General features: G+C 43.4%; 1 protein-coding gene across 1 annotated transcript; it reads right to left on the reverse strand.

The window, feature by feature from the left end:
- Positions 1-420: 420 nt before the first annotated feature.
- On the reverse strand, positions 421-11,490 carry RMP64 (ribonuclease MRP subunit p64). The gene is made up of 9 exons (XM_083736845.1): positions 11,252-11,490; positions 8,833-8,987; positions 8,319-8,395; positions 6,938-7,069; positions 6,125-6,202; positions 4,477-4,829; positions 2,938-3,005; positions 1,783-2,039; positions 421-866 (listed from the first exon to the last, which is right to left on the reverse strand). The coding sequence occupies exons 1-9, from the start codon at positions 11,349-11,351 to the stop codon at positions 455-457; spliced, it is 1,632 nt and encodes a 543-aa protein (XP_083592971.1). The 5' UTR covers positions 11,352-11,490; the 3' UTR covers positions 421-454.
- Between the last annotated feature and the right edge of the window lie 317 nt (positions 11,491-11,807).

An 11,807-nucleotide genomic window follows, 5' to 3' on the forward strand; every position in this document is an offset into this window, starting at 1 on the left:
TTGCAGTGCAATGTTGCTCAGGTTGCATGTGCTGTGCATTTCTTATTGTGCTGGTGTTCTGCTTCCCACCCATCAGCCAGCATTCTGGCTACAAAGTGGACATAGTCCTACTATTGTACTATTTTGGATGGGTTTGTAGGACCCTACAGTTTTTCCCCCAAAGGTGTTGATTTTCACTAGACATTCACCCTGGGGAATGAGAGTGCAGTCCATGTACAAAATGTATTAAAGCATCTAAATGCATGCTGCTGCTTCTATACAAAAGCTGAGTTTTGCTGTTAGTCTGCCACTATTAACAGCAATTAAAGTGTCAAACTTATGTAATGATAATGCTTTCAAAAAACTTCAAATCAGGAAGCAGTGTTTTTGGTGCATTCTGTTTAAGTAGGTAACACCCATCCTCTCTTAACACAAACTCAGTGAACAGTTTAAATTAGTTTAATGGAACAGAATGCTATAGACCTATTACTTTAAAAATGTCATCAATATCATCTTCATTCTCTGTGGCTTCTTTCTGTTTATGGGGAGGCTTTCTTCCAAGCCCCACAAGGTCAGAAGGATGGCCATGTGATTGCTTTTCAACACTGTAGGTAGTACCACTGTTGTCAGCATCCCAAACTGGAGACAAGGGGCTAGAGCACTGAGGAAGATATCTACTGCCTTTCAAATGGATAGAAGTGCCTCTTTGTATGGGAACAATGCAAGATGGTGCACTCCTTGAAACACATCTTGATTTCCTTGAGCGTTTCATCTGTCTTTGTGGATGGGAATGTGCTTTAAGTCTTTGGCTGGGTCTCACTCTGCAGCTTGAAAGCACGAGATATTTACAGAGAGTAGCTTTAATGCAGCCGAGTTTCCGTTGTAAGCTGGAAGGCAAAGATAAATTTTAGCAACTTTAACAGTGAAATTCTTGCTGTGTCTACTCAAAAGTAATCACCCTAAAGTTTAATGCCAAGTAAGCTGACACTTAAGAGGGATTTTCTTCATTACAGCACAAGTAGATTATTTTGCATAACCAACTATCTTTTGCACAAGCTAGTCTGCTCATCTGGAACAGCTTTGTCCATTATCAAAATCTAAAATAAATTGTAGCCTGGACTGGCACCATGCCCTCCAAAATATGTTTCTACCTGCCCCTTTAGTTTTATTTTAAATATCAGACTGAGAAAGAGTAACTACCACATTATGAATGTTATTAAGTAATAAATTTACTGTCCATAGGTTGTACAGGTAAGGCACCTACAAGTGTATAATTCTTTAAAAAGTGTAGGTTTGTGCGCCTGTGGGCAGGCACGGTCCAATACAAAAGGAGAAAGGAATGGGAAGTAAAGAGGAAAGTAAGCATGATGTTCCTCCTGTGAGTCAAAGTTTCCCCCCACCTTGGTCTCATGGCTAGTGGTGGAGACCAGGAATATACCTTCCTTCACTGCCACAATCCCAAGGTAAAGTTATATTCTTATAAAAACCCATCACTCTTAGCTTATTTAATATACAGATCTATGAACAGAATAACAGTTCTAGGTAGGCATAGACTTGCAGGTAGTTTAGGGGAAACCAACATAGCACACTTTGCATTATGCAGTGCCAAATCACAGGAATCTGTGGCAGTGATCTATCCTGCAGTTATCTGCACCTTATATAATTTCCCACATTTATGGCAGCCTTCTCATGAGCTGGGAAGGAAAGGAACAGTTGAAAGATCAGTGAAGCAAGATAATAAGCACAGAATAGTCTACTGCAATTGCTACCTCACAGAAATCCAGCACTGCCGTTTATACAAACCTGCAACCCTGTGTTTCCACATGCTGTAACCGCCTACTTTTCAAAAGTTTCATTCCCAAGAAAAAAGCCTCTGGCCCAAGTTTATTGCTTTTGCACCACAGAACCGTTGTTCTGAGTGTGTCAGACAGTTCTCTGAAGGTGCGTGCTTCTTGAAATTTGGAGACAAAAGATTTAAGATGCTGGGACCTCAGTGATTTAGAAGAAACCAATGTAGTTCTCTTTTTTGACCCAGGAGACTTCACTGTGACTTTTGTATTCTGAAATAAAATGGAAGGACATTAGTAAAGGAGAAAAATGTATCTTCAATGAAGAGACTCATATTTCTAAGATTACATACTGTATCCTTGACTAGAAGGAACCTGTCTAGAAAGAATATAGAAGCAAATGAATGTTAAATATTATTTTAAGTCAGTGGTTATCTTTGGCCCTACATGCTGACCAGGATACACCCCCCCCCAATGTTTTGCTACTTTGAAGTTCATATGGCCTTTATAATTGTGTTTCTTGAACAGTGGCTCCTTGCAATATGTAACAAAAATTGTTTCTTGGCGCATCTGCTGTTCAAAGCTGTTGTTTTAAACTTCACTGAACATATTAGGTATGGCCCTGTACAGTGTTTTCTATTTTGATGAGCAACAATTCAGCTAGGCTCCAGGCAGAGATCTTTCAAATCTAAAATATCATTAATAGTGAGGCTGTGAGAAACCTTGGAACTTCTGGTCAACTGCAAGGGTATGGTCAGCTACTGAGCCATGACCCTCCCAGAGAAATTATTCAGATTCTAGCCGCTGAAGTTCTAAAGCTTTCAGTGGAATTGGCTTTCATTAAGCTTGCATAGCATCACTATGTTAGTTCCTCCCATCTGCAAAAGAGGTGGACAAATGGAATTATACATATTCATGGCAAATTCCAAAACAAACAATTATCTTGCATAGACGTTTGCACTGTACAGTATATATATTTACAGCACTGTACAATCCAGATCTGCATGTTCACCATGTAAAAGCTACATTTTGACAAGGACCTATATTGAAAGGTGCACCTCTTGAAGCAAATTAATGCCCTGGCAGAAAGTCACAGAGTAATATTTTCTGCCCAGAAGAGGAAAAAAGGAGCACATATTCAAGACAAATACAGAATGAAAAAAAACCAAACCTCCCGTGGTGCAGGGTTAGGGAACTTGCATAAGCTCTTGACATCAAACGCAAACTCCTTCCCAAGATCTGGAAGAAAGGGCACAGCTGCCATGTCATAACAGAAAAAAGAGCTTGGCTATAATCCTAAGCAGAGTTATTTGTAACAAAATTATTCTTCAATCAGTGGATCTTAATGTATATTCTAAGCATTTTACTGAAGTTAAGCCAAGGGAATATCAGAGTTCTTCCACAATGCAGTTGTCAGCTATTTCCAGAGCATCTTGGGGCATGAGGCAATTTCATCTCTCCCCATTACATACAAGCAGCACAACGGACTGGTTGCCAGTTCATTTCCAGCCCAATTCAAGGTGCTCATGTTACTGTTTAAAGCACTAAATGACTTAGGAGCTGAATACCTGAAAAACCGCCTCCTTCCTTACAGACCCGCTTGGCTGCTAAGATCAGCAGAAGGTGTCCCTCTTGGTTGTTCCACCACCCTCAAGCTCAGGGGAGAGGGCAGCCCAGGAAAGGGAATTTGCTGTAAAGGTAAAGGTACCCCTGCCCGTACGGGCCAGTCTTGACAGACTCTGGGGTTGTGCGCCCATCTCACTTAAGAGGCCAGGGGCCAGCGCTGTCCGGAGACACTTCCGGGTCACGTGGCCAGCGTGACATTGCTGCTCTGGTGAGCCAGAGCCGCACACGGAAACGCCGTTTACCTTCCCGCTGGTAAGCGGTCCCTATTTATCTACTTGCACCCGGAGGTGCTTTCGAACTGCTAGGTTGGCAGGCGCTGGGACCGAGCAGCGGGAGCGCACCCCGCCGCAGGGATTCGAACCGCCGACCTTTCGATCGGCAAGTCCTAGGCGCTGAGGCTTTAACCCACAGCGCCACCTGCGTCCTCAATTTGCTGTGGCAGCCCTTAATTTGTGGACCTTTCTTCCCAGAGGTGTGTCTGGTGCCTTCATTATACAGCTTTTGGATGATGCTGAAGATGCCCTTCTTTACCCTGCTACCTTTGACACTTGAGATGCATATTTTTAAGGACTCCCCTTATTTCTGTAATTTTAAGTTGTTTTAAACCGTTTTTAATATTGTGTATTATTGGGTTTCAGTCTTAATTAAGATGAAGGGTGGGCAATAAGTTGTAACAACAAATTAAGAAGACACCTCCTACGCAACTCGATGCAAGTTTTAGAGCACAATAAGTTGCATGTCGTGCTATAGCACAGACATGAGGATGGCCAATCCACAATGAGACCAACTTGGCTTCCCATCCTTCATCTCTCCCTCACTGGCCACCTTGTTGCCCAGCAGCACCTGGCCAAGATGCCCACATAATACTCATTCCATCCTTATAAGAAATCAAACTTTTAGCGTAGCAACACACACTTAGGACATTAAAAAAAAGAAAAAAGTTAAGTATTTGTTTTTAATTGTTTACTGATACTGTTTTCTCTCTTTTGTGTCAACCGTATGGAAGTTTTATTAAAAGCAAGCCATGTATTAAATGTTGTGAAATAAATATAAATAAATAAATAAGGAGACCATTGTCTCTTACCTTGGTTTGTTCTTTTTACCAGAATTGGCTTCCCAATATCAATGAAAGAAGAAACCTTCTTTCTGACTTTTGTAGGCACAGCTGTACTCGAAGCGTGAGACTGAGATACAGCCTTGCTTCCTGGGAAAAGTCTAGTCATCCATCCAGGTCCAGCCTTTTTCAATACAAATGTTTTGTTGGGCATTTTCTTTTCAATCTCTGAATAAGTGGTCCCCAGAAATTCGTATATTTCAGAAGGAAAGGCAAATCCTTTAATGTAAGGCCTTGGGTGAGTCTTTGAAACTTCCTGAAGCAATTCAAACAGCCTCATATATAGAGCAGCGAGGCTTTTTAACACACCTCTATAAATGATCCTATGGCAAAGAAGAAGAGATGAAAACACATATCTGTTACACAGCACCTGCTTTCCACATCTGGAATTTGTGTAAATTCCCTTCAAGGAAATGGACAGCAGCCTGAGGACTAAATGACCCCCGTTAGCTGCACCTTTGCCACCATGGAAAGACCATTAACCTGCCCCTGCTTCAGTTTAAATACCACTTACATTGCCTGTTAGTTCTTTATCAAATTGTACTCCCTCGTCTACCATTAGTTTTACCTCCTTCCTTAGTTTCTCTTTCAATGTGTAAACCTAAGGACAGTGCTTCTGCTTTGTTTCAGTGTAAGTGTAGCACTTGCCACCAGCCCTGTGCCCTGCAAGGAGGAATCTACCTTAACCTAACCAAAGGCAGAGGTGGACAGACAGAGGAACCAGGGAAATGATTGCGGTCACAGCTACTTCATTGCTTGCTTTATCAATGGTTTACAAGTAAAATGCTGCTTCTCCAATTTCAACCCCACACACAACCCTAGTATTATCGGATTATCTTTGCCCTGGAAAATGTTACTTGTTTAGAAGAAAGCTGGTCAGGTCAGTTAACGGGAACACACTGTCTTGCCAAATGCAAGGTGGTTCTTTTAAAAGAGATTCAGAAGCAATACAAAACCCAAGTGAGTGAGGAGACGATTTGGTTCCTAAACAGCAAACAATATATACATACCAGGCATGCACTTCTATCTGGCACTTGGAAGCCCTCAAGAAGTGGTGATGTGACTCCCCCAGGTAACCTTAGATTGCACGGCCCTGTGGCCGATCAATCTGTGCACGAGCTTCTAAATCACTTTGCCCAAACCATCTGATTTTATAGCCAGCTCCTCCCAATGCCTCACTTTCCAATAACAATTTCCAACATTAAAGAATGTTCCCAGCACTAACCTCCCTGACTGATTAAGGCAGCTGTGTGTGGGCTTCACCTCCTCCCAACTGAGTAGGACACAAGAGAAGGTTCTCACACCTTCAAAAACTTAACAGCTGCCAGGGAGGGGGAAGGAACAGAGGCAGGAAGGGTCACCATGTTAGAATCACTAACTCCTTGATAAACAGTTGGGTCTTCTGGTTGGATTTCCCAGACACACACGTTAGCAAGCATTACTGAACTGTTGTTAGTGCTACAGAAATTGTACATCTGTTCTAGGTCCTTCCATATGCAATAGGGAAGTAATGGGAAGGATGTTCACTGCTGGTGTTAGCAGGGACCATGCTCTGCTAAAGACATTGAAGTGAACAAACAGAAGGGAAAGAATTAAAATGTTTTACAGGTATACATACCATAATCGGCTCAGCAACCCCAAAACCACAGTATTCAACAGTATGTACTCTTGCAAACACAGATGCTTAAGGGACAAACTGATGAGCAAATTGATTAAGGTTGGATAACAACTAAGGTTGGACAGCTAACGAAAGAGGCCAGAAACCCAAATTACACCCACACTTTCAATCATACACACATATTCCTGCATGTTTCTTTCAATCAAATATACTTAGTACTGAACTTATTGAACACTTTATGCATGAACACACAGTGGAACTCAGTGAGTAGTGAGCCTTAAGATATTTTTTAAAACTGAGGATTATATGCTGCTTTGGAGGCATATACTCAATAAAAAAAATCAATAAAATGAATCACAGAATTGTAAGGGAGCATGAGGGCAATCTAGTCCAGGCATAGGCAAACTCGGCCCTCCAGATGTTTTGGGACTACAACTCCCATCAGCCCTAGCTAACAGGACCAGGGGTCAGGGATGATGGGAATTGTAGTCTCAAAACAACTGGAGGGCCAGTTTGCCTATGCCTGATCTAGTCCAACCCTCTGCAATGCAGAAATCTTTTGCCCAACGTGGGTCTCAAACCCACAACCCTGAGATTTAGAGTCTCATTCTCTACCAACATGCTGAAGATGAATCACAAATGACTGCTTCACCACAAAATACATAACAAAATGACTTATTAATAGAAGCAAATGAAATGTCATCAAATCTGTTTTCCCTAACAAATATGTGGTATATCCTGTGACATTCTGCACCACTAAATGAGAATTACAAGAACCTTCAAATTAGATTTCAAACTGTTTCAGAAGGATACAGAAAAGCTGTGCAACAACATTCAAGCAGACGCAGCAACAGCTTGCAGCCACCCAAAATCTTTACTAATATCACTTCTATCACAGGTTGACTGGGAACCAAGGCCTCTTCCGGATTTTCTGGTTTCTGTTTTCTATTGAAAATAAAGAGACAAGAAGAAGATGGTGTGGTTAAGTGTTGGCACCTCACAATATTTAATGCTGGTTATGTCCTGGGCCTCACAGCAGGACTTACTTTGGAACTAGGGCTTACTTATTTTGCTTAGGACTGTGCTATTGGTTACATAGGAAAAAAATAAAAAGGACAAGGCAAGGCATGGTACCTTCTGTTGGGCTGACTTCAATTAATATAAGTTTTTGAATTACACAGATCTGTTCATTCTATATTGAAAAGTTCAGACTAGTTTCAAAGCTTCTACTGTTTTCCACTAGCATAGATTGATCCAACAAGACACTCTGTTGCCCAATAAGTGTTTGAATTTCAGCTGGTTTGAATCCCATAGTTTCCAGCAGGTTTAAAATACAGTGGTGCCCCGCAAGACGAACGCCTCGCAAGACAAAAAACCCGCTAGATGAAAGGGTTTTCCGTTTTGGAGGCGCTTCCCAAAACGAATTTCCCTATGGGCTTGCTTCGCAAGAAGAAAACCCATAGGGAAATCTCCGGGGACCTCTTTTAAATGCTAGCGGTGGGGAGCAAAGCCTTTCCCCCCCCTCCGGCCTTCAGAAGAGGTCCAGGAAGGCCGGCGGGGGCCGAAAGGCTTTGCTCCCCACCGCCAGCATTTTAAAAGCAGTCCGGAATAGCAGGGAAGCGCTTCCCGCTATCCCGGATGGCTTTTGAAGGCAGGCGGGGGGGAGCAAAGACTTTTGCCCCCCGCCCGCCTTCAGAAGAGGTCCGCTCTCTCGGGAAGGCAGGCAGGGGGGAGCAAAGACTTTTGCCCCCCGCCCGCCTTCAGAAGAGGTCCTGGACCTCTTCTGAAGGCCAGCGGGGGGCAAAAGTCTTTGCTCCCCCCCGCCTGCCTTCAAAAGCCCTCCGGGACAGCGGAGAAACGCGCTGCGTTTCTCCGCTCTCCCGGGAAGGCAGGCAGGGGGGACAAAGACTTTCGCCCCCCGTCGGCCTTCAGAAGAGGTCGGGGGACAGACTGTCCCCGGACCTGGTCTGAAGGCGGTTTCCATAGGAACGCATTAATTGATTTTTAATGCATTCCTATGGGAAACCGTGTTTCGCAAGACGAAAAACTCGCAAGACGAAAAGACTTGCGGAACGAATTAATTTCGTCTTGCGAGGCACCACTGTATGCTGATGTACTTTCCTGAATAGCCAAGTAAATCTAAACTACAGAATCTAAACTAGAGAAGTGAGATGTTCTGGCTTATGGCACTTACGTGGGGCCCAAAAGAATAAGGTATTGAATTGGCTTCTCCAGATTCATTCTGTTTAAACGCTTCAAGCACTGTTCTACCTGAAAGGGAAAGAGGGAAAGAAGAAATTTTGACATGATTCATGGTAGTAAGCATGTAGAATTATGCGAAGAACAATCTGACATAGCATGTGTATTCTCCTTGAATTAAACTATGGAAAAGGCGTTTTAGGAGGTACAGTAAAGGAACTGGGAACATGGAACTGCCTGTACAGTCTCCTTGCACATAATGGCACATTGATAAAACTTTACTGGTCCAGGAGGCATTTACAGCCCCATTTTCAATGAGTGCAGCAGCTGTTACCCCTTTTTATAGTAATTATTTGGGGACACACACACACAAAAACAAAAAAATACAAAACAGCCATCAGACCACCACATACAAAATGAAAGCAGTGGATTTCTATAGATGGCTGCATTTCAAAGAATTCCTTAAGCATCCCGTCTAAATATATTTCCGGACGACTTCTCAACCTTACCTGCTTGAGGGACCGAAATGACCTATGACGACTCATCTGATAGTGAAAATTATACATGATTGAATGCAGCAGGCTCTGTTCTGCAACCATGGCTTTGTTTTTCAGAAGGATGTCCACAGCATGACACCCCTTCAGAACAGCGGAAAGGCTTCTCACTGGAATAGGCAAACAAACATGTATATATGAAACTGTGTACTTCAAAGTCCTAAACCGTTCAGAACTCCCAAGAGCTTGCTAACTTAACTCTAGCAAGTGTATATGTATATGGAAGTCAGTAATATTTTCCCCTTTGCTGATTTGAGCATGGAAATTAACACACCAGTTTCAAGCACTATTTTGACTCGAATCAATTTACAGAACTTAAAAGTCCAGTTAGCAACTCTGTTGTACATCACTGCAAGATGCTACAAATAATTATTTAATGGTATAAATAATAAAATTATTATTATTCTGCACAGACCGCCATAATCCCTCATCCCAGTCTCTGAAAGTGACAGCAACACTCAAGGCCCTCAAAACCAATGGGCCTCCTATCATGAGCCTTGTGAAGACAGCATAGCAGGAAGGAGTTGTTTCAACTGCTTGTACTCCAATTGCGAAACCTCACTGAAAAACTAGTACAGTGGTGCCTCGCAAGACGAAATTAATCCGTTCCGTGATTCTCTTCGTCTAGCGGTATTTTCGTCTTGCGAAGCAAGCCCATTGACAGCTTAGCGGATTAGCGCTATTAGCGGTCTAGCGGCTTTTAGCGATCAGCTGAGAAGCGGCTTATCAGTGGAACAGCTGATAAGCGGCTTAGCGCTTAGGGAAAGGGCAGAAAAAAGCGAGAAAAAAACGCGGGAACTCGCAAGATTTTTTCGTCTTGCAAAGCAACCCCATAGAGAAATTCGTTTAGCGAAGCGCCTCCAAAAACGGAAAACCCTTTCGTCTAGCGGGTTTTTCGTCTTGCGAGGCGTTCGTCTTGCGGGGCACCACTGTATCCAGAGGTTCTTTCTTGGGATAATGAAGGCAACCATGCAGTTTCTGGAGTTTATTCAAAAAGTAGTTCCACGGTTGTAGAAGTTATTATTGCACTGATATCTAAGCAGCTCAGTGTGGAATACACACTTCTACCCTCACAACAACCCTGTGAAGTAGGTTAACCTAAGAGAGAGTGAGCTTTATACCCGAGTGGCCATTTGTACCCTGGTCTCCCAGGTCCTACAGCACTCTAACCACTACACCACACCACCGTTATCCAGATTACTTGTGCTATCAACTCACTTTGACCATTTAAGTTTCTGTATCAGTTTCTGTATCATGTTTCCTCAAATTACAGTAAAACAAAAGACAGAACTCTCCTCCCCACATATCCATGCATAACTTGTATAATAACATACCCACTTTTAACAACATACCAGACTAAGAGGAGGAGAGAGAGGCAACATTTAGCTTAATCCTATGCATGTTTACTCAAAAAGAAGGTCCTAGTGAGTATAGCAGAATTTTCTACTGAGGAAGTGGAATAGGACTGTAAATTTACTTTCCAATCCTGATCTATTAGGATCAACTTAGGTTGATAGCTCAGTCCATAAAGCATGAGACTCTTAGGGTCCTGAGTTCGAGCACCATGCTGGTCAAAAGATTCCTGCATTGCATGGGGTTGGACTAGAGGGCCCTTGTGGTCCCTTCCAACTCTACAATTCAATTATTAATTTCTACGAGCCTATTCAACTCAACAGGAAAGCACTGACTACAGTTAAGCACAGGACCGTGTCACAAAACCGTGGCGACTTTGTTCTTTTAAAACCCGGAGAGACAAGTGGTATCCTGTATGCTATAGGACTTTCAAAAGGGGAAAGTGAAATTTGGAAAAGAAGTAAAAAAGATCTCATAGATACAATACTGGGGGGAATTGGAACTGGGGTTGGTGTGGCAAACTCTTGGGATATAGAGAAGAATGCCAACAAATGGTCAATATTAGGAGGATTGGAATGATTTTGAATCTAACTATCGGTTGCATGTGCTGTCAGCAACTTTGGCAGAACATGTCTTTGAACATTCGAATGAAACATTGTGGGCTATAACAGATTCGCAAAACCGAACTTGGGGGAAAGTATCAAATGCTGTGTCATGTTTAACAACTGCACCTTAATCTTTACTCCATGTGTGCAGTTGGAGCATGCAAAGACCCTGTCACTACCAAAAACAAAACAAAACCCAAGGATGTGAACTAATTTGATCTTCCTCCCACTGGAATGATGGAAACAAAAGACCCCCAAGAAGCAAAATTCAGCCAAAACTATGCTTTTAAAAAAGAGGTGAGCGAGGCACGTGTTTAACTTCCACCTATTGAGACCAAAAAGAGGCACACTTGCCTGCGAGCTATGCTCTACTGAGAACCACATTCTCTGAGCATAAGTAGGTTCCCCCCCCTCACCTGACGAGTGCTGCGCCCCCACGGCGACCGTCGCGCTGCACGCGGGCCACGGCACCTCCAAGCGATTCCACACCGCCTCGCTCGCTCCGGGCGCCGCCATCTTGTCCGAGAGGTGGGGCAGGACTAAACCAAATCCCAGGCAGGCGGGGAGGCAAAGCTATTTGCAAGGACGCAGCTGAGCGGAGGAGGCGCGCCAGGAAAAGCGCGACAACCGTGAGGTTTTGCCCGGCGGGTGTTTTGCGAAGACAGGAGCCGTTTGGTGACCAGGAAGAGGACGAAGGGCGCTTGTGAGGCTGCAGGCGTCGACACGCGTCGATTAATTCACACGTTCCAAATTTGAGAAGAGCTTTAGTGCGATCAAACCGAAGAGCCCCCTCATCCAGCATCCGTGGCCAGCCTATGAGAGACCCGAAAGCAGACCATCAGGTTTTAGGCATTTGGTTAAAGAGCAGGATACTGAACCAGATGCGCCTTTAAACTGATCGAGCAGAGCTTTTCTTTTGTTCTTAAAAGTGCCTTAAGCAGCACCGCCTTAGCCAGAGGCTGTGTAAACCCC

This window comes from Podarcis gaigeae (genome assembly GCF_964106915.1).
Source record: "Podarcis gaigeae genome assembly, chromosome: 4".
Taxonomy (NCBI): domain Eukaryota; kingdom Metazoa; phylum Chordata; class Lepidosauria; order Squamata; family Lacertidae; genus Podarcis; species Podarcis gaigeae.

What these genes read in the sequence shown, in the direction of transcription:
- RMP64 (XM_083736845.1), bottom strand. Translation starts at nt 11,351, where the DNA reads ATGGCGGCGCCCGGAGCGAGCGAGGCGGTGTGGAATCGCTTGGAGGTG. An exon ending in GGTAAAAAGAACAAACCAAG is followed by an intron (nt 3,006 to 4,476) that starts GTAAGAGACAAT and finishes CCTTTCTTCCAG; the next exon opens with ATCTTGGGAAGGAGTTTGCG. An exon ending in CTAACCCTGCACCACGGGAG is followed by an intron (nt 2,040 to 2,937) that starts GTTTGGTTTTTT and finishes ATTTTATTTCAG; the next exon opens with AATACAAAAGTCACAGTGAA.